We start from the raw sequence: 27,830 nt of genomic DNA, 5'->3' as shown, positions 1-27,830 counted from the left end.
CTAGGTATCAGGTTTTGTAAGAATATATATATTCACCAAGAAATACAGCTTCCACCTCTATATTCTTTCTCCATCAGCAGGTAATCCAGGTGTAAAGCTAAGCCTAGGAACAGCGGGGCACAAAGTGATTGACAAAATTCCACTAGCAGGGACAAACTCTATGCCTAAACGGCTGGTGCTCCACTTAGCCGCTCACTCTGATTACACTTATGGCACCTCGGAGCCCCACCCACTACACAGCCTGGTCTCCAGAACTCCGGCTGGCTCAGACTGGAGTAGAGCTGCACTCTGAGCTCGCTCTGCAGGCTGGCTCTGACGGGTCTTGGAGAAACTCGAAGCCCCGCTTCCTAGGCTCAGACCTCGCACCGATTTAACTGGGAGTGGGACACCTCCAGGCTCCGCCTTTCGACCTCCGTTTCCTGTTCTGACTGGATCTGTGTATCCGAAGCCACGCCCCTCATCCTCGAAGGCTCCGCCTCCCGAGCGCCGTTTGGCCTTCGGCTTTAGAGCATCTCCAGGCCCCGCCTCCTGAGTGCCCCTTCTTCCTCAGCTCTGACCGCAGCGGAGTTTCGCAACCCAGCCCCGCCCCGTACCCGGGCACCCGCTGCCCACTGGGCACTGCAGGGCCCTCGGGGACTGGCTTCCGCGGGCGTCATGACGGCTGCCGTGTTCTTTGGTTGCGCCTTCATCGCCTTCGGGCCCGCGCTCTCCCTTTACGTCTTCACCATCGCCACTGATCCTTTGCGAGTCATCTTCCTCATCGCCGGGTGAGGTTAAGCCGAGTCCCGGACACCGCGGGTTCCCTCCCTCTCCTGGATTCCCACGAGCCCGGGATCCCCATCTCCCAGCGGCTCCAGCTTGTGGGATCGTCCAAGGGCTAAGAGAACCCGAGGCTCTTCTGTTCCTGGGAGGGTCTGAGAAGAGCAGGCCCGTAGGCTACGCGGGCGCCCCTTGGCTTCTGTGGGCTAAGTGTGGGAACTAGTAGATGCATTTGTGTATGGACCCTTTGTCTTTCCGTAGGAATCTCTCATTTCACCCAGTGCTCAGCTGCAGCGAAGAGTCGTTCTCGCTCTCTGCCGTTGAAGTCACCTGGGGATCAGATACCTATTCCCTGGCCCCCACCTCCACATCAATCCTCGGACTCAGAATGTCTGTGCAGGCTACTCAGTCTCAGGTTTTCTTTGTAGACACCCTGGGTATTGACTGGGGTGCAGTCCAGGATGAAAGCCCAAATAATACAAATATTCTGACCAGGCATGTCCTCCCGGGAGCTTGGTAAATATCAAACTCTGCCGGTGAATGCTGATCTTGGTCTCTTTGCACCTGCCAGAAGTTTGCAACTTCTGAACTTCCCACTATATTAATGCAGGCTTTAGGTATTTGTTTTCTTTCAGAAAAAGACACTGAGACTTGATGCCCCAGAGTGTGGGGAAGCCTGGTGGGGTGGGTGTTGTAGGGACAGGGGAGATGACATCCTCTTGGAGACAGGGTGGGGGTGGGTATGGGATGGGGAGCAATGGGGGTTAGGGGAGCAGATCAGGAGGGGGATGAAGCCTGGACTGTAAAAAAGGATTAAAAATAAAAATAAATAAATTTTAAAAAGCAGTATCTAACCAGTAAATGTATATTTTCTGGAGATTTTAAAGGATATGAGATTTGCAACCGACACTGGCTGTATATTTCTATAGCACACAGAGGTAAAGCATCTCTTAGGAAAAGTAGAAAAACCAAGCTCCTTTTAGTCAGCCCTTGGCAGATAGTATCCTAGTGTCACACATCAGGGTCACTGAATCGCTCTTGTTAAGCACACCTGACATTCCTCTTGGATGGACTATTTGTCTCACTAGGAGAAAAAGTTCAGGCCCAAAACACCACTTTATGAGAATTGTTTACTAAAAATAATTTGTAACTCAAGCAGGTTTTGATTTAAAGTCATTATTAAGCCTGTGCATTGCTAACTTGTGATCTTCTTTTTTTCTTATGCGTTCCAGTGCCTTCTTCTGGTTGGTGTCTCTGCTGCTTTCGTCTGTTTTCTGGTTCCTAGTGAGAGTCATCACTGACAACAGAGATGGACCAGTACAGAATTACCTGCTCATCTTTGGAGTGTTGCTCTCTGTCTGTATCCAAGAGCTGTTCAGGCTTGCATATTATAGGCTGTTAAAGTAAGTTAAGTGTTTGCTTTATATTCCCAGTTAAACTTGAATAATTTGTTGATTGCTACATTTTTAGTCTGAAAATACCAAGTGTTGAAACTTACAATCTGGTTTGCCTGCCTGCTCTCCCCCTCCTCCTTCTCTTTCCCTCCTCCGTCCTCCCAAACGTGTTTCTTGAGAACTTTCCCAGTGACAGACACTTGGTAGAAACTGAGGCACAAAGGTGATTAAGAGACAGAAACTCTGCCTGGTGGAGCTTATAATGGGAGGAAACAGGCAAGAAATGAGTGAACAGAAAAAATTTGTTATTGAGGAAAAATAACCCAGGGAAATAATTACTGGAACAATAAAGAGCTTTCTTCCCATTGGAACTCCATGTTTCCCTCCTACCGCCTCAAGGAAGTTATTCTTATGGAGATTACACCTTGCATTATTTTGACTAGTACTGGGAAACAGAGGCTCATTTAAAATATAGTTTCAAGTCTGCAAATACATTTAAAAAAGCCTGAGTCATGAGCTTTTATTTTTGGGGTTAGGATGTAAGTGAATATATTTGATTTTATTTCTTATGCCATACTTTATTTATGCATCTATTTACTTGCCTAAAACACAACTGTCATTGCTTAACATTTATCCTCTGTAACTGCTGTGTTGTCTAAAACTGCTATATGACACCTGAAATATATGGATTTTTTAAAAAAACTTGGATTGAAAATTTTGCAACCTAATTCAGTTTTTATATAATAGCGATACAATAACTATTTTAGGAAAATACAGAAAAGTAAAAATCTAAGATAATCACTGCTACAGAGTGTATGTTTCTTTGTTTCTTTTACTACACCCATCCCTAGCACACCAGAGTCTTTGTGAGAGCTAGGGGAGAGCTCTACTACTGACCTATACACTCTACCCTACAAAGGGGTTTTTGTATAAAGAAGAGTCTCTCTGTTTTTTAAAATTTTGTAAAATGGTGTATTTAGGGGCTGGAGATGTAGCCTTGGGTTCCTAGCTACATAGTGATTTTGAAACCAGCCTAATTACATAAACCATCTCAAAAAACCAAAATAAAAAAAGAAACCAAAAGAATAAAAAGCCCAAATATCTTAAATATATAATTTCAAGAGTTGAGAACACTTCTTCATGTCATGTTACAGAGTTCCTGAGGAAATGTTATGATACTGATAGTTTGCTGTTAACACTAGGAAGTGAGAACGCACAAAACAGTTTCTGTGTTCCCAATGAACAGAATCGATGACAGGCTGTGTGGGATTCTCCTTCTCACTGCTAAAACTCTCTTGTTATATTTGTTACCAGATTCTAAGAACAAAACTTAAAGGTTCCAAGTTTTAAACCTTGTAAAACTACTTATAAATCACTTTCTTATCTATCTATCTATCTATCTATCTATCTATCTATCTATCTATCTATCTGTCACTGGCCTGGAACTTGATATCAAACTCAAATTTAGAGATCTATCTGCCAGTGCTTCTGAAATGCTGGGATTAAAGGCTGCACTATCACAACTGGCTCATTTACTCATTTTCAAGCATATATACATACATACATACATATATATATATATATATAGAGAGAGAGAGACAGAGGCAGAGAGACAGAGAGAGACACAGAGACAGAAAGAGGCAGAGAGACAGAGAGAGATTGAAAATATATTCAATATTCATATATATATGGGAGATTATCAAGAGATTTGTATATAAAATAAATACAAAATTTTAGTTATTTTGTTATTGTTTGCTTTATTTTATTTTGAAACATAATCTCACATATCCCTAAATGGCCTTCAACTCAGTATGTAGCTGAGAATAACCTTGAATTTCAGGCCTTCTTGCTTCCACCTCACAAGTGTTAGGATTTCAGTCACTCGCCACATGCCTGGGAACTTAATTCCTGATTGTAGGAAAGATGTGACCCAGATATTTGTGTGGCTCTCTTCACATTTCTCTGGAGTGGCAACCACTAAACTGTCCAATTTTTCACAATAAAACAAATCTAGAGGAATGCTGTTAGTTTATGTTTATATAGTTTAATCATTAAATTTGGGAGGATTCTGTGCTTCTGAATGGGCAACACTGAAATAGCTATTTTTATAGTTCTTCTCACCTGCTTTTGTTTCAGCAAAAACTGATTCCAAAGTACTTTAATAAGCACACTTTACAGTAAATATAATTTAAATATCCCTTCAGCTGGCTTTTAAATGGCTGCAGAAGTTTTGGGTAACAGGTTTTAGTAACAGAGACAGTAATATAACGAACCACACCTAGCATTCCTAATGTCTTCAGAGTGATGGTTGGGGACATAGACAGACTTTTGGTAGGTTTGTGACCTGACAGTAACAGAAGTGTAGGTATGATCACTCTGGATTGATTTCTTTTATCCTATTCTAACAACAGCATTTTATCATATAGCGTATTATAAAAAATGAAACTGCTTACGATCCTGAATCCTAATTCGGAATATGAAACAAAAATATAAAATATTTTAAAATCAGAAGACTGTATGATTAAGTACCAGCATGAAAATTTAACCATTCAGTGTATCAGCTACCTGCTTTAAGGGGGCAGCCTATAGGTGTCACACTGGGAAAATATGTGCTTGGTATGTGTAAGACATGGGTTCAGTTCCTGAGTCAAAAGAAAAAAGAATGCTACTAGAAGGGTGAGATTATAGATTGGACCAGAAAAGAAACACCTCCCGTCACATAATTGTCAAAACACCAAACGCACAAAATAAAGAAAGAATATTAAAAGCAGTAAGGGAAAAAGGTCAAGTAACATATAAAGGCAGACCTATCAGAATCACACCAGACTTTTCACCAGAAACTATGAAGGCCAGAAGATCCTGGACAGATGTCATACAGACCCTAAGAGAACACAAATGCCAGCCCAGGTTACTGTATCCTGCAAAACTCTCAATTAACATAGATGGAGAAACCAAGATATTCCATGACAAAACCAAATTTACACATATCTTTCTACAAATCCAGCACTACAAAGGATAATAAAGGGTAAAGCCCAACATAAGGAGGCAAGCTATACCCTAGAAGAAGCAAGAAACTAATCGTCTTGGCAACAAAACAAAGAGAAGAAAAGCACACAAACATAACCTCACATCCAAATATGAATATAACAGGAAGCAATAATCACTATTCCTTAATATCTCTCAACATCAATGGCCTCAACTCCCCAATAAAAAGACATAGATTAACAAACTGGATACGCAATGAGGACCCTGCATTCTGCTGCCTACAGGAAACACACCTCAGAGACAAAGACAGACACTACCTCAGAGTGAAAGGCTGGAAAACAACTTTCCAAGCAAATGGTCAGAAGAAGCAAGCTGGAGTAGCCATTCTAATATTAAATAAAATCAATTTTCAATTAAAAGTCATCAAAAAAGATAAGGAAGGACACTTCATATTCATCAAAGGAAAAATCCACCAAGATAAACTCTCAATCCTCATCTTCGATTGGTTTATATACAAGTGTGCAATTTCTAGGCTTGAAAGTAAAATGATGCTATCTGGTGCTGGATAGAGGAGCCTTATTTTTTATTATGGCAGCTTGCTATTTTTGTAACATGGTGATTTGGTTGAACACAATAAAGTACAGTAGTAACTGATCTCCCCCTCTTCCTGGATGAGTGAGCAGATGATTAAATGTTGATGTCAGCATCCATGAGCATATTCAGATGAGCTTCTGCTTCTGTTGAAAAGGATGCTGTGTTTGATTGTGGTCCGAAGCTTTGAAGCACTACTTGGCATCTCCTTACTTGGAGGTCTCACTGTTTAAACATAACAGATTTGATAGCTTGTTGGTAAGGTGAGGTCCAGCTTGTCTCCACTAGGTCATCTTCATGTGAATCCGGTGGTTATACGGTTTTGTTCTAGGGATATTTCATTTTTTTAATAACGGTTTTAGCTGACATTCATGGAGAGAATGAATCCTTAGAACTGTGCCACTAGTGAAAGGAAATCCTGTCTAGAGTATGTTTCTTTACAAAGCTGTGTCACACCATCCTTTGGGTCCTCTGCTGGAAAAGTAGAATCAAGTCTCAAATAATGCCTTTTAAATTGTATCCTCTAGTATTATAGATGTAGGACAGTACTGTATCATACCTCTGTGGATGTAAAATAGCTTGTACCTGCTTTATGATACATAGTAGTGACCGTGCTTTATCAGAGCTGTTTTTAATGATGTTGCTCAGAATGTTTTCTTTCCAGATGATGATTGAGAAGCTAATTTAAAAAAAAATGGTGCCAGGTAGCACAAGAGTAACAGAACTGTGCTGTTTTCTCGGGTTTTGTTTTTTTACTTTTTTTTTTTTAATGGAGTATGCTGGATGTCTCTACAGTTTTGTTCAGATGACTGCAGAACCTGGAAAAGCTGTTGCTGCTGTTGATGCATAACACTGCTATTATTGGTCTTTTTATATAAATATAAATATATATATACAGATATATAATTTGAATTTTTTGAAACTTTAGCTGTGCTGTCAACTTTGGAAAAAAGTATCCCCGTTTACTGTGTTGAGTTGGCACTGTACAGAAATTAACAGCCATATTGGTCTAGAAATGTTGAACTTAAGTTTTTTCCATTTGTACAGGGGTAACACACTGTATTAAATATGTAAGGTCTTATCTACGTGGGTTTGATTACAAAAACTAATAAAGTATTCTCTAAATTAAAAAAAAAAGAAATCAATGAAAAAAATATTTTTGTAGGTTTAAATATTTTTTCATTTTTATTTATACTGTGGCATATATAGTAGATCACAGAACTCTGAGAAACAATATATTAACTTTTTCAACAACTAGTTTAGCAATTCAGCCAACACACATTGATATTAAAGTGCACATGTTAAATATGTATAATGAATAATGAGAAAATATTGGAATAATTATTTGTTAAACTATTTAGACAAATTATCTGTATATTTATATCATGTTTCAATATTTTAATTCTGTTCAAAGTTTTCCCATAGAAACTGCTATTTACATTGTATGTTCTTTTTTTCTTTTTTACTACCTATAAATCACTTTATTTTTTTTATCTTTATTAAAAAAAAAAAAGGAAAGACAAACCAAACAGACACGAACATAAGAAAGATATTTATAGGAAAGAGATGGGGTAGAAAGGGGCAGCAGGGAGATGAGACAAGATGCTTGCGTCAGAATATTTGGTGTATTATGTGTATGTGTGAAATTGTCAGAAAACAAATTTAATGAATAAAAACAAACGGGGTTGTGAAACCCCACCTAGAATCGTGTTGCAGAGAGATGGGAAAGGGAAGACAAACTACTCCTGTTGGCATGCCGTAGATGCTCCTGGAATGTTGAGTACATGAATAAAAACAAAACAAGAGAAAAAAAATAAAAAAAAAGAAGGGTGAGATTAATTTTGGATTTTCAGTGTGAAAGAGGGGAAGAGGAATGAGAGTAAGTATAGCCACAGAGGAAAATATAACAGAATGCCAATACAGTGGAGACAGAGACCTAAGACTTTGGGAAGTACAAAATTCAGAGAGGTAGATCCCTCAGGGTAATGAAATAAACATTCATTGGGCTCAGAAATTAGATCACTGATTTTATTCATATTAAACTCAATCCCTCTTGGCTTGCTGCTATTATTTTTAATTTTTCCTTTTATGGAAACATCAGCTAGATGGAGTTGGCGGAAATCTCACTTAAGTTCATTTTTTGAAAATGTGCTCAATCTGGGTGTGGTGGCACTTGCTTTTAATCCCAGCCTTTGGGAGGCAGAAGAAGGCAGACCTTATTGAATTTGAGATCAGTCTGGTCTCCATATTTAGTTATGGGACATCCAGGTCTAAGTAGAGAGACCCTGTCTCAAACAAAACAAACAACAGTAACAAAAGAGTATTGGGTCTGACTTAAATGGACTCTGGATTGAGAGTATAGCCTGATCTGAAGCCACATTAATATCTAGTTTTGAAGGGTCCTGTGACCTCCTTTCTATACTGCTTTTTTAAAAAGTAAAAACAGCAAAAAATATGTGTTTTTTTTCTTTTAGAAAAGCCAATGAGGGTTTGAAAAGCATAAACCCTGAGGAGACAGCACCCTCGATGCGACTGTTGGCCTATGGTAAGTTAGACCCTGTGGTGTCATGATGAAAAATAATAAACGTGTTGGAGAGATGGCTCAGCAGTTAAGAGCACCTACTGCTCTTGCAGAGGACCTGAGTTCAGTTCCCAGCACCCACCCAGTGGCTCACAACCACCTCTAAGTCTATCTCTAAGGGATACAACACCTGCAGAGCCTGCACATGGTACACAAAAACTCATGCAGGCACCAGTGTGCATGTCTACACACACACACACACACACACACACACACACACACACACACACACACATAAGCATAGGTATGTAGCAGAGACACACACACACTCCCTCACTCACTGGATCTAGGCCTCTAGGTAGAGTTAGCCCAGTCTGTGTGCAGTCAGTTACTCCCTCACAGTTTGGCTATAATAAACCAAAGCCAGGCCTTCAGCACACAGTCCTCTTCTTCCTCTCTAGTCCCTTCTGTGCCTCTCCCCTGCTCATTATCTTCTCATGCTGTTCTGCACTTCCCTTACTCCTACTTTCTCACGCAGCCTCCCAGAGCTGACTGATGCTTCAGCAACAGCAGGTGGTGTTTCCTTCCCTTCTTCCTTCCAGTCCAAAGAACCAAATCCTCCTCACCCTTCCAGCAGCACCCTTCCTTTCTTCTGCTGTGGTAGCTAAGCCATGCCTTACACATGCTGAGAAAGCTGACCCTGTCCCCTGCAGTGAAGTAGGATTCCCCATGTCCCTGAAAATGAGATTTGAACTGAACTCATAACAGGAAAAGGGTTTACCGGTGTTTTTCTTCCTCTTTAGTTTCTGGCTTGGGCTTTGGAATCATGAGTGGAGTGTTTTCCTTTGTGAACACCCTGTCTAATGCCTTGGGGCCAGGCACAGTGGGCATTCATGGTGATTCTCCTCAGTTCTTCCTTAATTCAGGTATGTGTCATAGCTGTGCCCGTGCAGGGTTCTGCTCTAAAGGATCATTTACATTGGCTTCAGAATTCAACTGAATGATAATTTCTGTTAAACCGTTTTTAAAAAAAGATTTATTTTTTATTTATCTATTTATTTAATGTATATGAGTACTGCACTCAGACACACCAGAAGAGGGCACCACATCCCATTGCAGATGGTTGAGAGCCACCAGGTAGTTGCTGGGAATTGAACTCAGGACCTCTGGAAGAATAGCCAGTGCTTTTAAATGCTGAGCCATTTCTCCAGCCCTGTGTTAAGCCTTTTAAAGGTAAGATATTCTTAGGCACTCTAAGCGAAGGACCTATAAGTGGGGACAGGGGTTTGACTGGAATGCTTTAAGAATATTACAAGAGCTTATCGTGCATAAGAATTTATATATATGTGTGTGTGTGTGTGTGTGTGTGTGTGTGTGTGTGTGTGTGTGTAAAACATTAGCAGCTAACTTTTATGAGCTACCTTTTCTTTGCTTTGAGATTTTATATTATTTTTAATATAAGCCTGTAAGCCCCTGTTTTTCTTCTTGTTCAGTGCTAGGGACTCAGTATAAGACCCAAGCCCTAAATTCTAATCTTTGATTTATCTATAGCTTATTGCTATTTACAGGTAGGCAGTATGATATGATCTTTCAATTTAGAATGAAAAATAGTAAACAAATTGATGCATTAAAAATGACCAACTCTTTTCACATTACTTTTCATTCTCTAGCTGCTACAAATTATAGTACAATGACAAGTTTGTTTTATAATCAGAATATTATTTTATGTTTAGATCAATAGCAGTTTTATCATTGAAATAAGGGAACTCATATACCCATTTTTTATTCAATTAAATCAACGTTCACCCCCAGGCTAAAGGTCATTAGGAAACTTACCATCTTTAGGGAAATATGACCAAAAAATAAAGAGGTTCAGTAGCCTTTAATAGAATAAAAAGGTTATATAGAGAAATGACCAATTTTTAAAAGCTGCAGTAGCTTAGAGCCATCTGTCTGCCAAGCTGTCCCTGAGCCTGGTGACAGTCCTCAACCATTCTGTTTCCTTGATAGTTCCAATCTCAGCCTCTCCTGTGGACATCAGTGCTGTCAGCCTCTCAAGTGAATCCATTCTCCGTGCAGCTAGCAAGTTAATCTTCCCCGTTTGAAAGGTCTTGACTTTCTGAGGCCTACAGCATCCAGTTCAGACCCTGAGACTCCAGCTCGGACTTAAGGGAAAGTGTGTTAATAGGTCATGCTTAATGTTGCCTCCAACAGAGAAGCCTACCTTTGTAAATATTTCTAAACTGGGATATTTATGACATATAATTTAAGTGATAATCATGTCAAGTTTGTATAAAAGAATCAAATGTCGTTTTAATGGCTAATGTCTGTTAGAATCTAATAGAAATTAATAAGACAGCCTCTGTGTTACTTGTAAATTTTCTTATTCTTTACATCATTGTAGGAGCCCATTTCCTTCCATCCTCCTTTATTACTACAGATTTTTGTCCTCTAGATGGTGCTAACTCCCTTCAGCTGTTTTCAAGGCCAGCCTAAAATGAATCCCTAGGATAAGTAGATTTGTACCTAAAATGGTAATTAGAATAAGTAAGGAGTATGGGGTTGTTAATTAGCATCTCCATCTATGTCTCCCATAGTTAATAATGCACAACCCATGTGATACCTGTATATACATGGATTTTTATGTTACAGACAGGCATAGTTTATGAAGTACCCATATAGTATACTTACATGTATCTTACACATAAGTATAAGTTAGTTCCTTGTTATCTGTGGTTGTGGAGCAGGACAGCAGTAATTACACTCATTGCTCTTTCTTGGAAATGTTTTGTAGAGAAGGAAATATGGGATTGCGGTCCCAAGTTCAAGTCATATCCTGGATCATTAATTTAGTATTTGGTGAGAAGTGCTTTTGAATGTTTAAGTATGCAGTCTACAAATAATTATTAACAATTTCTTCATACCTTTTGACTGTAAAGACATACACCTAAGTACACAAAGCATAGTATAAATGTTACAGTGAGGAAGAGTAGTGTGACGCACAGACACTGTGCAGTTCTTTGCCTATGTCATATGTGCCTTTGATTAGTGTCATTAAGAAATGAAACTAGGCCTAGTATTATAACTATAACAAGACCTCTTATTGCTGAGCTATCTCTTTGCCCCATGTTTTTCTGTTCTCAATAAGAATAGAATAAAGCAAACTTTAGCATCAGAGTTTCTGAAGGACTTTTAGGATTTTGTATGTCGGGTTTAACGAGAAGGGTTTGCAATGGGAAGGGAAGGCAGATGCTGTTACAGGTTTTCACTCTAGCTGGGATTCCGTCTGTTAATAAGTGTCAAAGCAGTGTGCATGAGTGTAGATATTTGTATGAGGCAGGATAGTTTAGATATTCAGGCCCCCATTTCTTACCAGTTGTAGATGGAATAAATACTTCACAATGTTTTGCTATAGTAAATTTAGCTCCTGGTCAGTATTGGAATATTGAGACAAAAGCCCCATTTCTCAAAGTCCCTACAGTTTAGGATTAGACACCGGTCTACTCTACACCCAGTTGAGATGAGCAGTGTGAAAAGTTTGAAAGAGAGGTCAATATGGGGCACTAGGGAAAGGATCAGTCATGGGGATCCAGGGATCCCCAAGTACATCTTGAGAGCACTGACAAGAGCCTTCCATTTGAAGAGAAGACTTGAGGTGTGAGGGCAAAGCTGTGCACAGTTAAACTGTCAGTGTGTGGTCCTGATTGGTCAGGGTCTCCGTTCTGGTCCTGCAAGATGGTCTGAAGATGTCCTATGACTTGAGGGGATAAGCAAGTTCTCATGAGATAATTGCCCCTGATTCAGGAAAGCATGGGAATTTCCCCAAGCTGGGAAGTGCTCTCGCCAGTCAGCTCTTCTGTTCCTAGGATCCCAGATGAATGCACACTTAGAATGATGACTGAAGACGTTTAGGTGCCTTTGGGGGTCTGGAACAGGACATGTAAAGGCAGAAAGTAAGCTGCTTCAGTTACTCTTATCTTTATGCCTTTAACTTTGAAGGGCAATGAGTTAGGTTAGGGCTCCCTAGTTTTTAAGACAGACTCTTCTTGAATGATTATCATGCCCACTACAGGGGAAAACAGGTATCCAACAAGAATGGAGACACACGAGGTGGAGGCAGATATATTCATTCAGTTATCTGAGTAAGGAGTCCGTGCTTTTTTTTTTTTTTTTTTAAAGCAAAAACCAGTTTCTAAGTATCTGTTATATGGTGCTATAAAGCCAGCCAGAATGTAGGGGTGTTAGTAACATTACACTAATAAAACAGAAAGCTGAAGGTGGGGTAGCTGATCCTAACATGGCAATAGCCTCAGGGCTCAGACTCACCCATGTGAACAGGGCACTGAGAAAATCCTTGTTGGATAATGAAGGAAAGGAAGAAAAGAAATGTGGTAATAAGACAGGGTGAGAGGAAGGAAAATCTACAAGAGTAGAGAGAAATGGGTTTTACTCCATAGCCAAGTACCCAAGAATCTGGATAAACATGGTGACCTACGTTTACTTTCCTACCTGACACTATAGCTAAGGACCCAAGTCTGCAGAGTGGAGTGGGTCCATGTTAGAAGTGAAGGATGTGGAAATACAGAGTTAAACAACTTGTGTAAATCCACACAAGTGGGATTCTAAACCAGAGTTATCCGACTTTAAAGATACATACCCAGAATATTCATACTTGGCTGTCTCCACTCTCAGTAAATGTGTATCGAGTGCAACAAGAGTCAGAAGCCAGATGTAGTGGTTTATACCTGTAATGCCCATACTTGGGAGGCTGGGGCAGTGAGATTGCCATGAGCTCAATGCAGGTTGGTCTTGGGAACAGGATTCTTAAAAACAAATTTATGAAAACTATAGAGAAGAGTATGTATGTATCAGGGCAATATTTACTGAAAATGACATTGTGCTGGATCTTAAATTTTTTATTACATTTATGTGTGTGTGCATTTATGGATGTTCAAGGACAACTTATGAAAGTTGGTTTTCTCCTTCAAAAAAGAATATTCAGGTATGAAACATTGGCAGCAAACACCTTTACCTATTGAGCCATCCTCTAGACCCTGTGTTTCATCTTACAGCAAGTAGTAGGTGTGCTAGAATGGGGAGGGATGTATGTCTATGTATGTATATGTATACATATGTGTGCATGCATACATAGATATATACATACACACTTACATACAAAGAAGGAGGGGAGGGGATGATATGATAGGGGAAAGAAGGAGAGAAGTCCTGTTTTTTGTTTCTTTGTATTTGAGAGTACTGTGTAGCCCAGGCTAGCCACAATCTTATTATGTACCTAAGGATGACTTTGAACTTCTAAGACACCTATTTCTGTCTCTATTCTCCCAATTGCTGCACAACTATGCCTGGCTTGAGTTCAGTGTTTCTGACATAAAGATACAGTTGAAGATTCATAGAGGATCTGCTGTTAAAGTCATTTGAGTCTAGACTGTACAGGGCCTTGAATGCTAGTCTGAGATGAGATGTCATGACAATGGAGGCAAAGTCAGTCCATCAGACTTCTTTTTTTTTAAAGATTTATTTATTCATTTATTATATATAAGTACACTGTAGTTGTCTTCAGATACACCAGAAGAGGAAATCGGATCTGTTTACAGATGGTAGTGAGCCACCATGTGGTTGCTGGGAATTGAACTCAGGACCTCTGGAAGAGCAGTCGGGTGCTTTTAACCGCTGAGCCATCTCTCCAGCCCATCAGACTTCTTAATAGGAAGGATCAAGACATTCAGAATGTCTAGAATTTGGAAACAAGATCAGGGCTCATGAGGTCCAGAGGATACTTGTTGGAAGCTTGCAGGATAACACTGTTTTGGATAAGAACAGGTTGAAAAATGTCACCTGTAAGAGCATTTCCCAGGTAGCTGGGCTCTAGCTAACCCTGGGAGCACGTTTAGCTGATCTTAGCAGCCATGGCAGTGCCCAGAGAGAAGGGCAAGCAGAGGCTGCCAGCCAGATGCCAAATGCCTGTGACAGTGACTTCCCTTGACATTTGATTGACAGCTAGAAACACTATGATTTAAAAAGAATTCCCATTGTGTCAGGTTTTGCCTTGGTCTTTTTGACTCAGGTATATTTAAAAAAGCAAACGTAGCCCCTGGACTTCTTAAGTGGTCTCAGTGTCACACCATTGGCAGGCATCTGTCCTTAGGAACTGTCCTCTTCAGAATGATGGCTGGACTTGAATTAAATCCTTTTGGTATGGTCTGCCAGAGCCTGGCATGAAGACACTGTCACAGAGATGTGACAGCTTACTGTCCTGTAGGCACAACAGTTATGTCTTTAATGTTGTTTTGTGGTTGTCTTACTGCATGTGAATAACATACATGTTCACAGTGTGTTTGCTCTCAGTCAGCCCCGTGTTCCTGAGATGGTCCATGCCGAGGGTAATACACAGTAGCTCACTTTGTGAGCACACAGTGTTTTACTTATCCGTTGTGGTAAGGGTGGGCATTCTTCGTTATGGCTGCAGTGCTGGTGTAAATATTCTTGTATCTCCTCGTGCACACTTACGAGAATGCCTGCTTCTCGGGATTCTGAAACTTGACCATGCATCGGTTCTCTAGGAACCAGCTGTATTGAGGCTGGAGATATAGCTTAGTGCTTAAGAGCACTGGCTGTGCTTTTGGAGAACCCAGGTTCAATTTCCTGGACCCACAAATCAGCTCACAACGATCTATAATTCCATTCCCACAGATCCTGTGCCTTTGCCAGGCCTCTTCCGTCATTAGTCATATTTGCAGACACATATATAAGCAAACCACTTATATATATATTTTTTAAATAGATTTTATACTAACCTCATTGCATACCTTAGGGATCTTCTTTGAAAACCAAATCCAAGTTGGCTTCTTGTCAAACAGGCCATATTCTAGAGGAATACCAGCCACAAAGGCTGGACCCCACTTCCAGCGAGACATGCGTCTTTGAGAGTTCACTTGGAGTTCTTCTCAAAGCCAGTTCTGTGCAGTGGTGGTCAGATTCTGTGACTGCAGCCAGGGGCCCCTCAGAGCTGGTGAACAGTAGTGGCGTTCAACTGGCCTTGGGGCCTGCTGTCTGCAGGCCTGGCCACTGACTGCTGACTTGTCTTTCAGCTTTCATGACGCTGGTTATCATAATGCTGCACGTGTTCTGGGGCATCGTGTTTTTTGACGGCTGTGAGAAGAATAAGTGGTACATCCTCCTCACAGTTCTCCTGACCCACCTGCTGGTGTCCACCCAGGTGAGTGTGGCGCTGTTTTCCCGGTGCTTACAGAGCTCAAGTGCAGACATCTGAGTGCTGGATTCCACCCCAGAGGAGGTACAGGCTCATGGGGACATGAGCACAAACCAGGAAAGCCCTGGAAGTGGACAGTGGGTCCTGCCAGTTGTAGTAGAGTGACAGTCACTGTCAATATGGGGTCTGTCTCATTAGAGATTTTCCCATGCCTGTCCTTTAGTGGATGTATGGCCAAGCCTAAAATAGCTGGCATTGTGCTTGTGTTATGAAGCGTATCTGAAACAATTTTCCTTCATGACAAACCCCTTAAGATACAAATTTTAGTAAGTTTAAATGGTTACATGAAAATTACTTGAATTTGGCTGGTTAATCACTTCCCTCTTGTTGTTGTTGTGGATGCTGTAAAGCTTTCCTAACTGTTTATGTGCATGGTCTTTCCCCATATGTCTAAGTTTTGAGGCAGGGACCCAACTGACAGTTGGTGTGAGTATTCTGAGTGCTTGATACGAATTGCTAAAACATGCTCTGTACGATGGTGACCCTTTCCACTGTCTGACCAGTAGCAGAAGTGTGGGTTCCACTCCTCCCTGACATCATAACAGTGCCAGTTCACAAAGTATAGTTTAAAACATGTGTCAGGCTTATTTTTAAAGCAGTGTGTAATGACTGGGATTTGACTGGTAATATGTCCTTTAAATATATGACAGTTATCAAAATGACCCTGGTGTGGTCCTGTCTAGACCCTTGTACATTTTACATACAATATTGAAAGGATTTCTCCTGTGAAAAGGTAAATGCATTTTGTATTTTGAGGCAGGATCTCAGTCTGTAGCCCAGGTTATCCTTGTAATCAGATAGACTGGCCTCAAAGTCATGCTGCCTCAGCTCCCACAGTGCCCACATTCCTTTCTTCAACACTGTTGTAACAACCATTCTGTTTACTAAGAGGAAAACTCAAAGCCTTACGTTTTCTAGACGTGGCTCTGACCTACAAACTATCCACTACCCCCTCCCCAGCAACCCTTAACTGCATCTCCTGCTAATATCCTGTGGTTTGCACAACCATGCTAGTTAGTGCCAGTGCTCACCAGCATGTAAAAGCGCTCACCTGGTCAGCTTGGTATCCTGAGTTTAACCTGTTAAGATTCACCTTTTATGAGTTCTCCGATCCACACGATTATGCCTTTGCACACACACCTGGAAAGAACGGAGTGGTCGCCTCAGTCAGGAAAGGCAGGGAGGACTGGGATCAAAGAGCAGTGAAGCATGAGAAATGGCCGGATTCAGGAAACAGGAGTCAACAGTGGAGCCATCGGTGCTTCCTGCAAGGTGGATGAGGCCTAGGAGAGGAAGAGGAGGCAGGGATGTGTTCAAGGTTTTTGGCCAGAAATACAAGAGCCAGTCTTCACATCCTCCTCCCGTTGAGTCCATCAGTTAGCCCCATGAGCTCATCTGATCTGCTTTTAGTCTGCACCACACCTGCCTAGATCACTACGCACTCTCTCCTCAGCAGTGCAGGCTCCTCCTAACTCATCTCCTGACTCACCAGTCCCTCTAGTCCTTTTTATGCAGTTTAAAGATCAAAGCCAATCATCATTATCCCAATCTAAACCCTCTACAAGACCCTGCATCACACACAGTAACATTCACATTGCTTAGCTGCTGGCTTCACAGTTGCCTGATCTCATCAGCTCCTCCATTCCTAAACTGTACTCCTTTTAAAAAAATTGTTTATTTATTTATTAGGCATCGGTTCTTAGTACAGATGGTTGTGAGCCACCATGTGGTTGCCGGAATTGAACTCAGGACTCTGGGGAAGAGCAGCCAGTTCCCTTAACCACTGAGCCACCTCTCCAGTCCTCTAAACTGTATTCCTGCTGGCTCTAGTTCTCACCTGTATCCAGCTCTGTCCTCACCTTTGCTCCTCCCATGGCCAGCCTGCAGAGGGCTAGTTCATTCCCACTCATCTGTCTCAGGTTAAGTGCCACTTCCTCAGGGCCTCCATCATCCCTTAAGTAAATCACCTCATTCTCATCCTAGCATTTGTCACAACTGCCACTATTCTGTCTTAGCATCAATCATGAATTGCAGTTAATTTATTTCATTACCATTACTTATGAGGTATTTAAGTCCCATCACGGCAAAGCCTTGTCCTCTGTGATTTCAGTCACAATGCCCTTTGGCACTCTGTCAGTCATGCTTTGGTGTTGGACATTGAATCCATAATAAACATGTGCTCTGCCAGGCAAGGATTAAAACAGAGACTGAAGGAACACCCATTCAGAGCCTGCCCCACATGTGGCCCATACATATACAGCCACCCAATTAGACAAGATGGATGAAGCAAAGAAGTGCAGACCAACAGGAGCCGGATGTAGATCGCTCCTGAGAGACACAGCCAGAATACAGCAAATACAGAGGTGAATGCCAGCAGCAAACCACTGAACTGAGAATAGGACCCCCGTTGAAGGAATCAGAGAAAGAACTGGAAGAGCTTGAAGGGGCTCGAGACCCCATATGTACAACAATGCCAAGCAACCAGAGCTTCCAGGGACTAAGCCACTACCTAAAGACTATACATGGACTGACCCTGGACTCTGACCTCATAGGTAGTAATGAATATCCTAGTAAGAGCACCAGTGGAAGGGGAAGCCCTTGGTCCTGCTAAGACTGAACCCCCAGTGAACTAGACTGTTGGGGGGAGGGTGGCAATGGGGGGAGGGTTGGGAGGGGAACACCCATAAGGAAGGGGAGGGGGGAGGGGGATGTTTGCCCGGAAACCGGGAAAGGGAATAACACTCAAAATGTATATAAGAAATACTCAAGTTGAGCAGCTCTCTGCTCCCAAACCCCGTGGGAGAGAGACCTCACCGCCTGGTCAGGTGGGCACTCCTGAGGCTGCAGAGCAGAGGAGACCACCAACACTGCCCACCCCTGCCCACATCCCTGGCCCAAGAGGAATCTGTATAAGGCCTCTGGGTTCCCGTAGGGGAGGGCCCAGGAGCGGCAGGACCCCTGCGCCTGAGACATCGCCGGAACCTGAAGGAAACAGACTGGGTAAACAGTTCTCTGCACCCAAATCCCGTGGGAGGGAGAGCTAAACCTTCAGAGAGGCAGACACGCCTGGGAAACCAGAAGAGGCTGCACTCTGCGCACATCCAGACCCCAGAGGAAAACACCAAACGCCATCTGGAACCCTGGTGCACGGAGGCTCCCGGAAAGAGCAGCGCAGATCTTCCCGGTTGCTGCCGACGCGGAGAGGACTTAGGCAGTACCCCACGAGCAAACTTGAGCCTTGGAACCACAGGTAGGACCAACTTTTCCCCTGCAAGAAATCTGCCTGGTGAACTCAGGACACACAGAGGCAAAATTCCTCTAGGACCGGGCACTTCCTGTGTTTACCGGAAGTCCCACACCCGCGGATCCCGGCCCCCAGCAGCTCTCTGCTCCCAAACCCCGTGGGAGAGAGACCTCACCGCCTGGTCAGGTGGGCACTCCTGAGGCTGCAGAGCGGAGGAGACCACCAACACTGCCCACCCCTGCCCACATCCCTGGCCCAAGAGGAAACTGTATAAGGCCTCTGGGTTCCCGTAGGGGAGGGCCCAGGAGCGGCAGGACCCCTGCGCCTGAGACATCGCCGGAACCTGAAGGAAACAGACCGGATAAACAGTTCTCTGCACCCAAATCCCGTGGGAGGGAGAGCTAAACCTTCAGAGAGGCAGACACGCCTGGGAAACCAGAAGAGGCTGCACTCTGCGCACATCCAGACCCCAGAGGAAAACACCAAACGCCATCTGGAACCCTGGTGCACGGAGGCTCCCGGAAAGAGCGGCGCAGATCTTCCCGGTTGCTGCCGACGCGGAGAGGACTTAGGCAGTACCCCACAAGCAAACTTGAGCCTTGGAACCACAGGTAGGACCAACTTTTCCCCTGCAAGAAACCTGCCTGGTGAACTCCAGACACAGGCCTACAGGAACTGAAGACCTGTAGATAGGAAAACCTACATGCCGGAAAGCAGAACACTCTGCCCCCATAACTGGCTGAAAGAAAACAGGAAAACAGGTCTACAGCACTCCTGACACACAGGCTTATAGGACAGTCTAGCCACTGTCAGAAATAGCAGAACAAAGTAACACTAGAGATAATCTGATGGCGAGAGGCAAGCGCAGGAACCCAAGCAACAGAAACCAAGACTACATGGCATTATCGGAGCCCAATTCTCCCACCAAAATAAACATGGAATATCCAAACACACCAGAAAAGCAAGATCTAGTTTCAAAATCATATTTGATCATGATGCTGGAGGACTTCAAGAAAGACGTGAAGAACTCCCTTAGAGAACAAGTAGAAGCCTACAGAGAGGAATCGCAAAAATGCCTGAAAGAATTCCAGGAAAACATAAATAAACAAGTAGAAACCCATAGAGAGGAGACACAAAAATCCCTGAAAGAATTCCAGGAAAACACAATCAAACAGTTGAAGGAATTAAAAATGGAAATAGACGCAATCAAGAAAGAACACATGGAAACAACCCTGGATATAGAAAATCAAAAGAAGAGACAAGGAGCTGTAGATACAAGCTTCACCAACAGAATACAAGAGATGGAAGAGAGAATCTCGGGAGCAGAAGATTCCATAGAAATCATTGACTCAACTGTCAAAGATAATGCAAAGCAGAAAAAGCTACTGGTCCAAAACATACAGGAAATCCAGGACTCAATGAGAAGATCAAACCTAAGGATAATAGGTATAGAAGAGAGTGAAGACTCCCAGCTCAAAGGACCAGTAAATATCTTCAACAAAATCATAGAAGAAAACTTCCCTAACCTAAAAAAAGAGATACCCATAGGCATACAAGAAGCCTACAGAACACCAAATAGATTGGATCAGAAAAGAAACACCTTCCGTCACATAATAGTCAAAACACCAAACGCACAAAATAAAGAAAGAATATTGAAAGCAGTAAGGGGAAAAGGTCAAGTAACATATAAAGGCAGACCTATCAGAATCACACCAGACTTCTCGCCAGAAACTATGAAGGCCAGAAGATCCTGGACAGATGTCATACAGACCCTAAGAGAACACAAATGCCAGCCCAGGTTACTGTATCCTGCAAAACTCTCAATTAACATAGATGGAGAAACTAAGATATTCCATGACAAAACCAAATTTACACAATATCTTTCTACAAATCCAGCACTACAAAGGATAATAAATGGTAAAGCCCAACATAAGGAGGCAAGCTATACTCTGGAAGAAGCAAGAAACTAATCGTCTTGGCAACAAAACAAAGAGAAGAAAAGCACACAAACATAACCTCACATCCAAATATGAATATAACAGGAAGCAATAATCACTATTCCTTAATATCTCTCAACATCAATGGCCTCAACTCCCCAATAAAAAGACATAGATTAACAAACTGAATACGCAACGAGGACCCTGCATTCTGCTGCCTACAGGAAACACACCTCAGAGACAAAGACAGACACTACCTCAGAGTGAAAGGCTGGAAAACAACTTTCCAAGCAAATGGTCAGAAGAAGCAAGCTTGAGTAGCCATTCTAATATCAAATAAAATCAATTTTCAATTAAAAGTCATCAAAAAAGATAAGGAAGGACACTTCATATTCATCAAAGGAAAAATCCACCAAGATGAACTCTCAATCCTAAATATCTATGCCCCAAATACAAGGGCACCTACATATGTAAAAGAAACCTTACTAAAGCTCAAAACACACATTGCACCTCACACAATAATAGTGGGAGATTTCAACACCCCACTCTCATCAATGGACAGATCATGGAAACAGAAATTAAACAGAGACGTAGATAGACTAAGAGAAGTCATGAGCCAAATGGACTTAACAGATATTTATAGAACATTCTATCCTAAAGCAAAAGGATATACCTTCTTCTCAGCTCCTCATGGTACTTTCTCCAAAATTGACCATATAGTTGGTCAAAAAACGGGCCTCAACAGGTACAGAAAGATAGAAACAATCCCATGCGTGCTATCAGATCACCACGGCTCTGAAACAGAATACTCACTGCCTTGCTCCTTACAACTTGCTAGCAGAGTTCTTAGACCATTCAAGACCATCTGACCAGGGATGATACTGCCCATCCTACCCTGAGCCCTATCACGTCAATTATAAATGAAAGAATAAAATATTCTACTACCTTGCCTACAAAAAAAAAATACCTATGGAGTTTCCTTGGCAATCACCAGCAGTAAGTGTCCTGAAGGCTTTCTAAGCATGAAGTGTATGCATAATCCTGATAAAAAAAAGTGTTAAACAAGGATGAGATCATAGCTTAACAGGTAGTAGACCTAATTATCTGTAAAGAAAAGAATCAGCGTGTAGAATGTTTTTCGAGTGGATGCAATCAGCCTAAGTTAATCTTGACACACCCTCATGTTGTACCCAACTAGTAAGCTGGGACTTGTCACCAGAGCTGGACTCAAAATGGACACAAAGGGGTGGTATCCACTGTGACCACAGACCAGTTGTAATGGTAATAGCAATGTCTAATAATCATTATGTTTAAGTGTTAAGCATTTGTTAATTTATTTAGCTTCCAAATCAACTCTATGGTATAAGCAATTATATATTATTTCTATATGAAAGAAAAAAATGAAAAAAAAATAAAAAGAAGATATGAGATAAACTTAAAAAAAAAAAAAAGAAGGACTGATGCATCCGCACTTTGGTCATCTTTCTTCTTGAGCTTCATGTGGTCTGTGGATTGTATCTTGGGTAATTCAAGATTTTGGCCTAATATCCACTTATCAGTGAATTCCTAACATGTGTGTGTTTTTGTGTTTGGGTTACCTCACGGAGGATTATATTTTCTAGTTCTATCCATTTGCCTATGAATTTCATGAAATCATTGTTTTTAATAGTTGAGCAATACTCCATTGTATAGATATATGTTTTAATATATTAGGTTAATACACTACATATAATTTATGAATTTAATACATAAAAAGTATATTAAAATTATATCAATTTAAAAAAAAGAAATACTCAAGTTAATAATAAAAAAAAACAAAAACAAAAAAAAAAACATGTGCTCTGCCAAGAGCTATTTCTGTTATTGTTTATAATGAATAAACTTGTGGCATCCATAGACATTGCACAGCCAAAATCTGACTCTGTTTCCTCATGTTCCTTTGAATACTAATGGTTCATATTAAAGTAACCTAGGTGTACCTGACTTTCTTGTAAATTCTTAGAGCCAACTTAACACAGAAATGGATATAAGTTAGGCATATGCTCCATGTGCTTCCTGTTAAGTATCCCATTGGGTTCTGGCTAACAGCTGTCTTCTGGGTTGCCATTTGAGTCAATCAAAATGCAAGTTCACAGACCACTGTCTGCTTAGTAGATTGTTCTGTGCCTTTCTGAGACAGAGATGACATCCATCTCCTGTTTGTGAGACAGTCCAGCTATTGGAAGCATTGTGTATCTTCCTCTATCTCTGTTTATTCCACGTGTTTAAGGAGCTTGTGCTTTTACCCAAACTGATTTATTTTCCCCTGCAGACTTTACTAAGTCCTCACTATGAAGTGAATCTGGTGACAGCATATATAATCATGGTGCTCATGGGCATCTGGGCATTCTGTGTTGCTGGAGGCAGCCGCCGAAGCCTGAAACTCTGTCTGCTCTGCCAAGACAAGGACTTTCTTCTTTACAACCAGCGCTCCAGATAACCTCTGACGGTCAGCACCTCCAAACAGCAGCCTGTGTGCCAGAGGAAGGGCAGCCGGGCCCTGTTCTAAAATGACCCTTTTCTTCTGGAGCTTTGGAGCAGCAGAGCTTCTAGCCTGCAACTGTCCTGTGCTTTCATGCAGCAGCCTCTGGAAGAGCTGCAGTGTGGCCTGCAGCCTGGCTGCACATTTGAGGCATCTGGGGAAACAAAGACCGATGCTTCTGGGCCTCCCCTCTAGACTCGAGTATCCCAGATGTGCAATACAGCTGAGTCACTGGGGTCCAATGGGAAGTTTCAGAGAACCCAAAGGCAGTTCTGTATTTGTCTCCTAAGCCAACCTCTGCTGAGCAAGTAAATTTCTGAAAACCTGGGTAGCCCTTGTCTTCTTATGCACTGACGTCACAGACTAAAGGGCTGTTCTGTCTGTGGATGGGTTTGCTGTCCTTCACCAGCATCATAGGCTGTGCCTTTAAATGCAGTAACCTACACCGACATTATAACTTAGCCACGGTAAGGTCCATAGATAACCTGTAGTTTTCTTGCTACTTTTTCCATTTTAAATTTTTCTTCCTCAGGTACTAAATTATTTATTTGAGTGTAAATCCAGGCTCTGAGGATTGGTTATATGCTGACTTCCTTGGAAGAAATTGGCAGTGCAATTTCTATGCATTCCAAAAGTTTATTCATTATATAATACTAATAGCAACATAGCCTCCTCAGTTTAAGCTGCTGTGTGTGCTGTCTGAAGCTGGCCTCGTCAAGGTAAAGCTCACCACTTTTTATCTCTGAGAAGCTGGGTAGGGAGATGAACCATATACCTCTGGAAGATCTTCTCTGGACTTTGTGAGAATGTAGCTCAACCACAAAGTATTGTGACAATGACACTTCTCATTTCTTCCTGTGACACCAAACAGTGCCCTAATGGTACATGGTAAAATTGGCGATCGTCCTTAAGCTGTCAGATTTCAAGCTGGTGTGTAACTTTTCATCTTTAATTTTTAAAAAATTGACTATTATGTATGTGTGGAGGTCAGAGGATCCTTATAGACGTCAGCTTGCTTCTTCCACTGATTCTCATATTTCACAGACACTTACGTATCTTTTTATTCTGAATGGGAATACATTGTAGGCCTGAAATTACTTGGCAATGAGGAAATAGTGTGACCAAGCATGATGGTGCACTTTTGTAACGCTTGGATGGAGCTGAGGTCACAGGATCCCGAATCTGAGGCCAGTCTGGGCTACATACCTAGTGAGCCCCTTCCCTCATAAAAGAAAGCAGCTTTCTATCAGTGAAGGAATTATTGTGTACCTATACTTGCTGCTGCTTGCTTGTTGATATATCAGAAACAAACAATGTGTGTTCTCCTGAATGCCTGGGTACCATATGCATGCCTGAGGTGTCCAGAAATGGGTTTTGGACCCCTTGGAGCTGGCCTTACAAATCCATCATGTGGGTGCTGAGAACTGAAACTTGCACAAGAGCAAACAAGTACTCTTTACCACTGAGCCATCTCTGCAGCCCCTTAGAATGTGATCTAAAACCAAGAAAATCACTATACTCAAACCTTTGAAGGCCTTCAGTGAGAGTTTGCAAAGTGAATGAATATAGGTAGATATTAATGAAGGTATTACCATTTACTACTCCATCCCCTTAGTTGCTAACTTTTCTTATCAAATATGCATTATTCTCTTCTTTTAAAAAAATCTTTTGTGCATTTGTGCATGTTGTATTGTGTGTGTGTGTGTGTGTGTGTGTGTGTGTTTTCATTCATATGTAAGTGTGAGGACAGGAACCTGTATTTGGTGCATATGTGGAGGTCAGATGACAACCTTGGGATTCGATTTACCTTCTACCTCTGTTGTTTTGTTGTTTGTTGCTGTGAGTGCCAGGAGAGCTGGGCAGGGAGCTTCAGGGAATTCTTCTGTATTCGCTTCCCATCTGTCTGAAGAAGTGCTGAGATTACGGATACCTGCTACCTAGCCAAGATGCGCATGGGTTCTGGGTACTCAAACTCAGGGCCCGTGCCTGCTCAGCAAGCACTTTACTCGTATCCTCCAATCCTAAGCATTAAACTCTGGAATGAATATGAATTAAGGGAAGCAGCCATGTGGGAGTCTCTGATGTACCGGATTAAGTTTGCAGGATCTGGTAGAACTGCGCCAAGCACCAGGCATTGGTGTCTGTATCAGGATATATAACCCTTTGCTCTGTTCTCCCTCATTTGTAAAGCTAGCATTCTATCTCACTCTTCCTTTTAAGCACCCAATTTCAATCAAGCATAGGAATTTGCCCCTAAATTTCCACCCCAGATTTGAGTCATTGGTTCTATGCCTGCCTTTGTCAGAATGGGAAAGACTGACTCCGTCCCTTGGCCTGTTCCCAGTAAGGTAACACTGTGCTCTCAGTTTGGCTCAGTGCAGCCACTAACCTAACTTCCTTTCAGCCGGATAACAGAGAACGTCAATGGGCAGCACCCCAGGTTCCACAGGAGACGATAGCAGGTGGCTGGCTTTCCCTCAGAAAGGCTCGCTGAAATCGGATCATTCCACCCAGCCTTTTCTACTGCAGCTTCTACCTCTGTTCTTCTTTTCCTCTCCTCTGGGATAATTTCATAGTGGAAATCCCAACATGCCCGTTGCCACTGAACACATCCACCTGGAAACAGGATTTCTTGTTGTTATTGTTGGCACTATCAGAGATAGTCTGAAAATGTTAATTATATTGACTCATTTTTACATATTTTTTTCTAAAACTAGCAAGTGTTTCTGATTGTAAAAAGCAAATGGTGCAAAATTATATGCTAGTTTTGATAGCCAGTCCTTTTAACACCTCATAAGTTCTTTTAATACCAAACTGAACATTACCAAAGTCTCAAGTTCTTGTTGCAGACAGCCTTCTGATTCCAGAACACTCGACTATATTGGAAAGCATAAAGCTTTTACAGCCAGCCATGAGTTCATATTCAATCTGCAAAAATTACTCTCTCACTTCAGACAAGTTACTCAGTCTCAGAGCCAGAGCCTCTAATGCTTCTGTGCTAACTTGGGATGATGATACTTGCTACAGAGGATTGTTTGAGAAGCAAATGAGACAGCACATCAAAACCACCAAGACCAGCACTAAGGAGAAGGTCATTTCCTCCTCCTCTCTCATTTCCCCTGGTAAAATGAGCTAAAATTAAACAGACGTCAGAATCAGGTCTGAAGACATTCTCAGGTTTCACATGGCTCTCTAATATCAGAAATATAATTCCTCCTTGCATAGACTAAACAAATTGGAACAAATTTAAAATTGTAAGCATTGAACGACTTTTAAAGACAGACGTTCCTTTGTTATTTAGCTGCTCCGTTTACAGCCCCTGGTCATTCTGAGTGTGCAGTCAGCCCATTGCTGTGGCTTGGTTTTGGAGCCGTGAATATTGGTTACATAAGAAGGAAAGTCCCTTTGAAAGTAATGGTGGTGGAAGAATATTTGCTTTCCTGAAATGAGATTATGTTTGAAAAATCCAGCCAACATCCTAAAGTCTGACCCCTTTTTTTCCTTGGGTGCATCAAAATAGAGTAACTTCTCAGAATACAATGAAAAAGTCATGCATTTCTTTAAATAATCACTGAATGGTTGTATCTTGCACCAGAAATTTACATAAACCCACACACTTATCTGCCTTGAGTTCATACCTTATTCAGAACATCAAACTCAGGTTTTTATCTCCTAGTTTCTGTCCACATATCTGTTTTGAATTTGGTGTGGCCTCTACTGATTGATTCATGCTTCTTTCTCTTGGGCTCTGTAGCAAATATTGAAATAGTTTTCATGCAAACTGTTTCACACAATGTATGACAAATTAACTAAAAATGGATCAGTAACCTAAATATTTGAGCTAAATCATAAAATTTTTTTTTTGGTTCTTTTTTTCGGAGCTGGGGACCGAACCCAGGGCCTTGCGCTTCCTAGGCAAGCGCTCTAACCATTGAGCTAAATCCCCAACCCCCATAAAACTCTTAATAAGGAATCATAATGTTAGGTAAACCCTCATAACCTTGGATCTGACAGTTAAGCCCTAGTTATGACAACAGCAGCACACATGAACACCTGGACTTCCTTAAAATTAAAGACTTACACATCGAAAGATGATCAAGGAAGTAAAAAGAAAACCTAGAAAAACACTGGCAAGTTGTGTAGCTGATAGAACTAAAACCTGAGGATCAAATGATGCATGTTGAAAGTTAAAGGGAAGAAAGGGGGGATGATGCCATTACACTATAATTTCAAAAAAGAAAAATGACCAAAGGACCTGAGTAGGTATCTCTCCAAGAAGACACACAAATGGCCCGACATCGTGGTTCTTAAAAAAAAAAAAACAAAAAACCTGCACAGATGCTTGTCTAAGAGCCCCGATGTAGGTTCAGTGTAGACGAATGCATTACGCTAAAACTAATAAAAAACTAATAAGCGAAAGGTGCCAATATTTCTGGGTTCTACTTATATGGATCGTGTAGGAGCCACGGAAGAGAAATTAGGTTAGAAGAGGTTCAGAAAAGAGACATTTCTTCTTCAGGAATAGGGTTTTGTTCAGGGCTCTGAAAGTAGATTTTAAATATATGAGACCATTGAATAAGTGATTAC

General features: G+C 41.6%; 1 protein-coding gene across 5 annotated transcripts; it reads left to right on the top strand.

Annotated features, from left to right (window-relative positions):
- Positions 1–589: 589 nt before the first annotated feature.
- On the top strand, positions 590–23,571 carry Aph1bl1 (aph-1 homolog B, gamma secretase subunit like 1). 5 transcript variants are annotated; one of them, XR_015627797.1, is made up of 7 exons: positions 590–767; positions 1,992–2,162; positions 8,204–8,274; positions 9,054–9,176; positions 9,324–9,483; positions 15,360–15,487; positions 23,034–23,571. XR_015627797.1 is itself a non-coding variant. In XM_087564149.1 (6 exons), the coding sequence occupies exons 1-6, from the start codon at positions 655–657 to the stop codon at positions 23,199–23,201; spliced, it is 774 nt and encodes a 257-aa protein (XP_087420275.1). In that variant the 5' UTR covers positions 590–654; the 3' UTR covers positions 23,202–23,571. The 5 variants fall into 5 exon arrangements, 3 of the variants coding, with proteins under 3 accessions (XP_087420275.1, XP_087420276.1, XP_087420274.1); XR_015627798.1 differs by lacking the exons at positions 15,360–15,487; positions 23,034–23,571 and adding an exon at positions 10,261–10,609; XM_087564149.1 differs by lacking the exon at positions 9,324–9,483.
- The last annotated feature ends 4,259 nt before the right edge of the window (positions 23,572–27,830 follow it).

Source organism: Rattus norvegicus, chromosome 8 (assembly GCF_021556685.1).
Source record: "Rattus norvegicus strain SHRSP/BbbUtx chromosome 8, alternate assembly SHRSP_T2T, whole genome shotgun sequence".
In the NCBI taxonomy this organism is placed as follows: domain Eukaryota; kingdom Metazoa; phylum Chordata; class Mammalia; order Rodentia; family Muridae; genus Rattus; species Rattus norvegicus.
Note: the sequence above shows the minus strand (reverse complement) of the source record. Positions and strands in the feature narration are given on the sequence as shown.

What these genes read in the sequence shown, in the direction of transcription:
- Aph1bl1 (XM_087564148.1), top strand. Translation starts at nt 1,148, where the DNA reads ATGTCTGTGCAGGCTACTCAGTCTCAGGTTTTCTTTGTAGACACCCTG. An exon ending in GATGCGACTGTTGGCCTATG is followed by an intron (nt 8,275 to 9,053) that starts GTAAGTTAGACC and finishes CTTCCTCTTTAG; the next exon opens with TTTCTGGCTTGGGCTTTGGA. An exon ending in TCAGTTCTTCCTTAATTCAG is followed by an intron (nt 9,177 to 15,359) that starts GTATGTGTCATA and finishes CTTGTCTTTCAG; the next exon opens with CTTTCATGACGCTGGTTATC.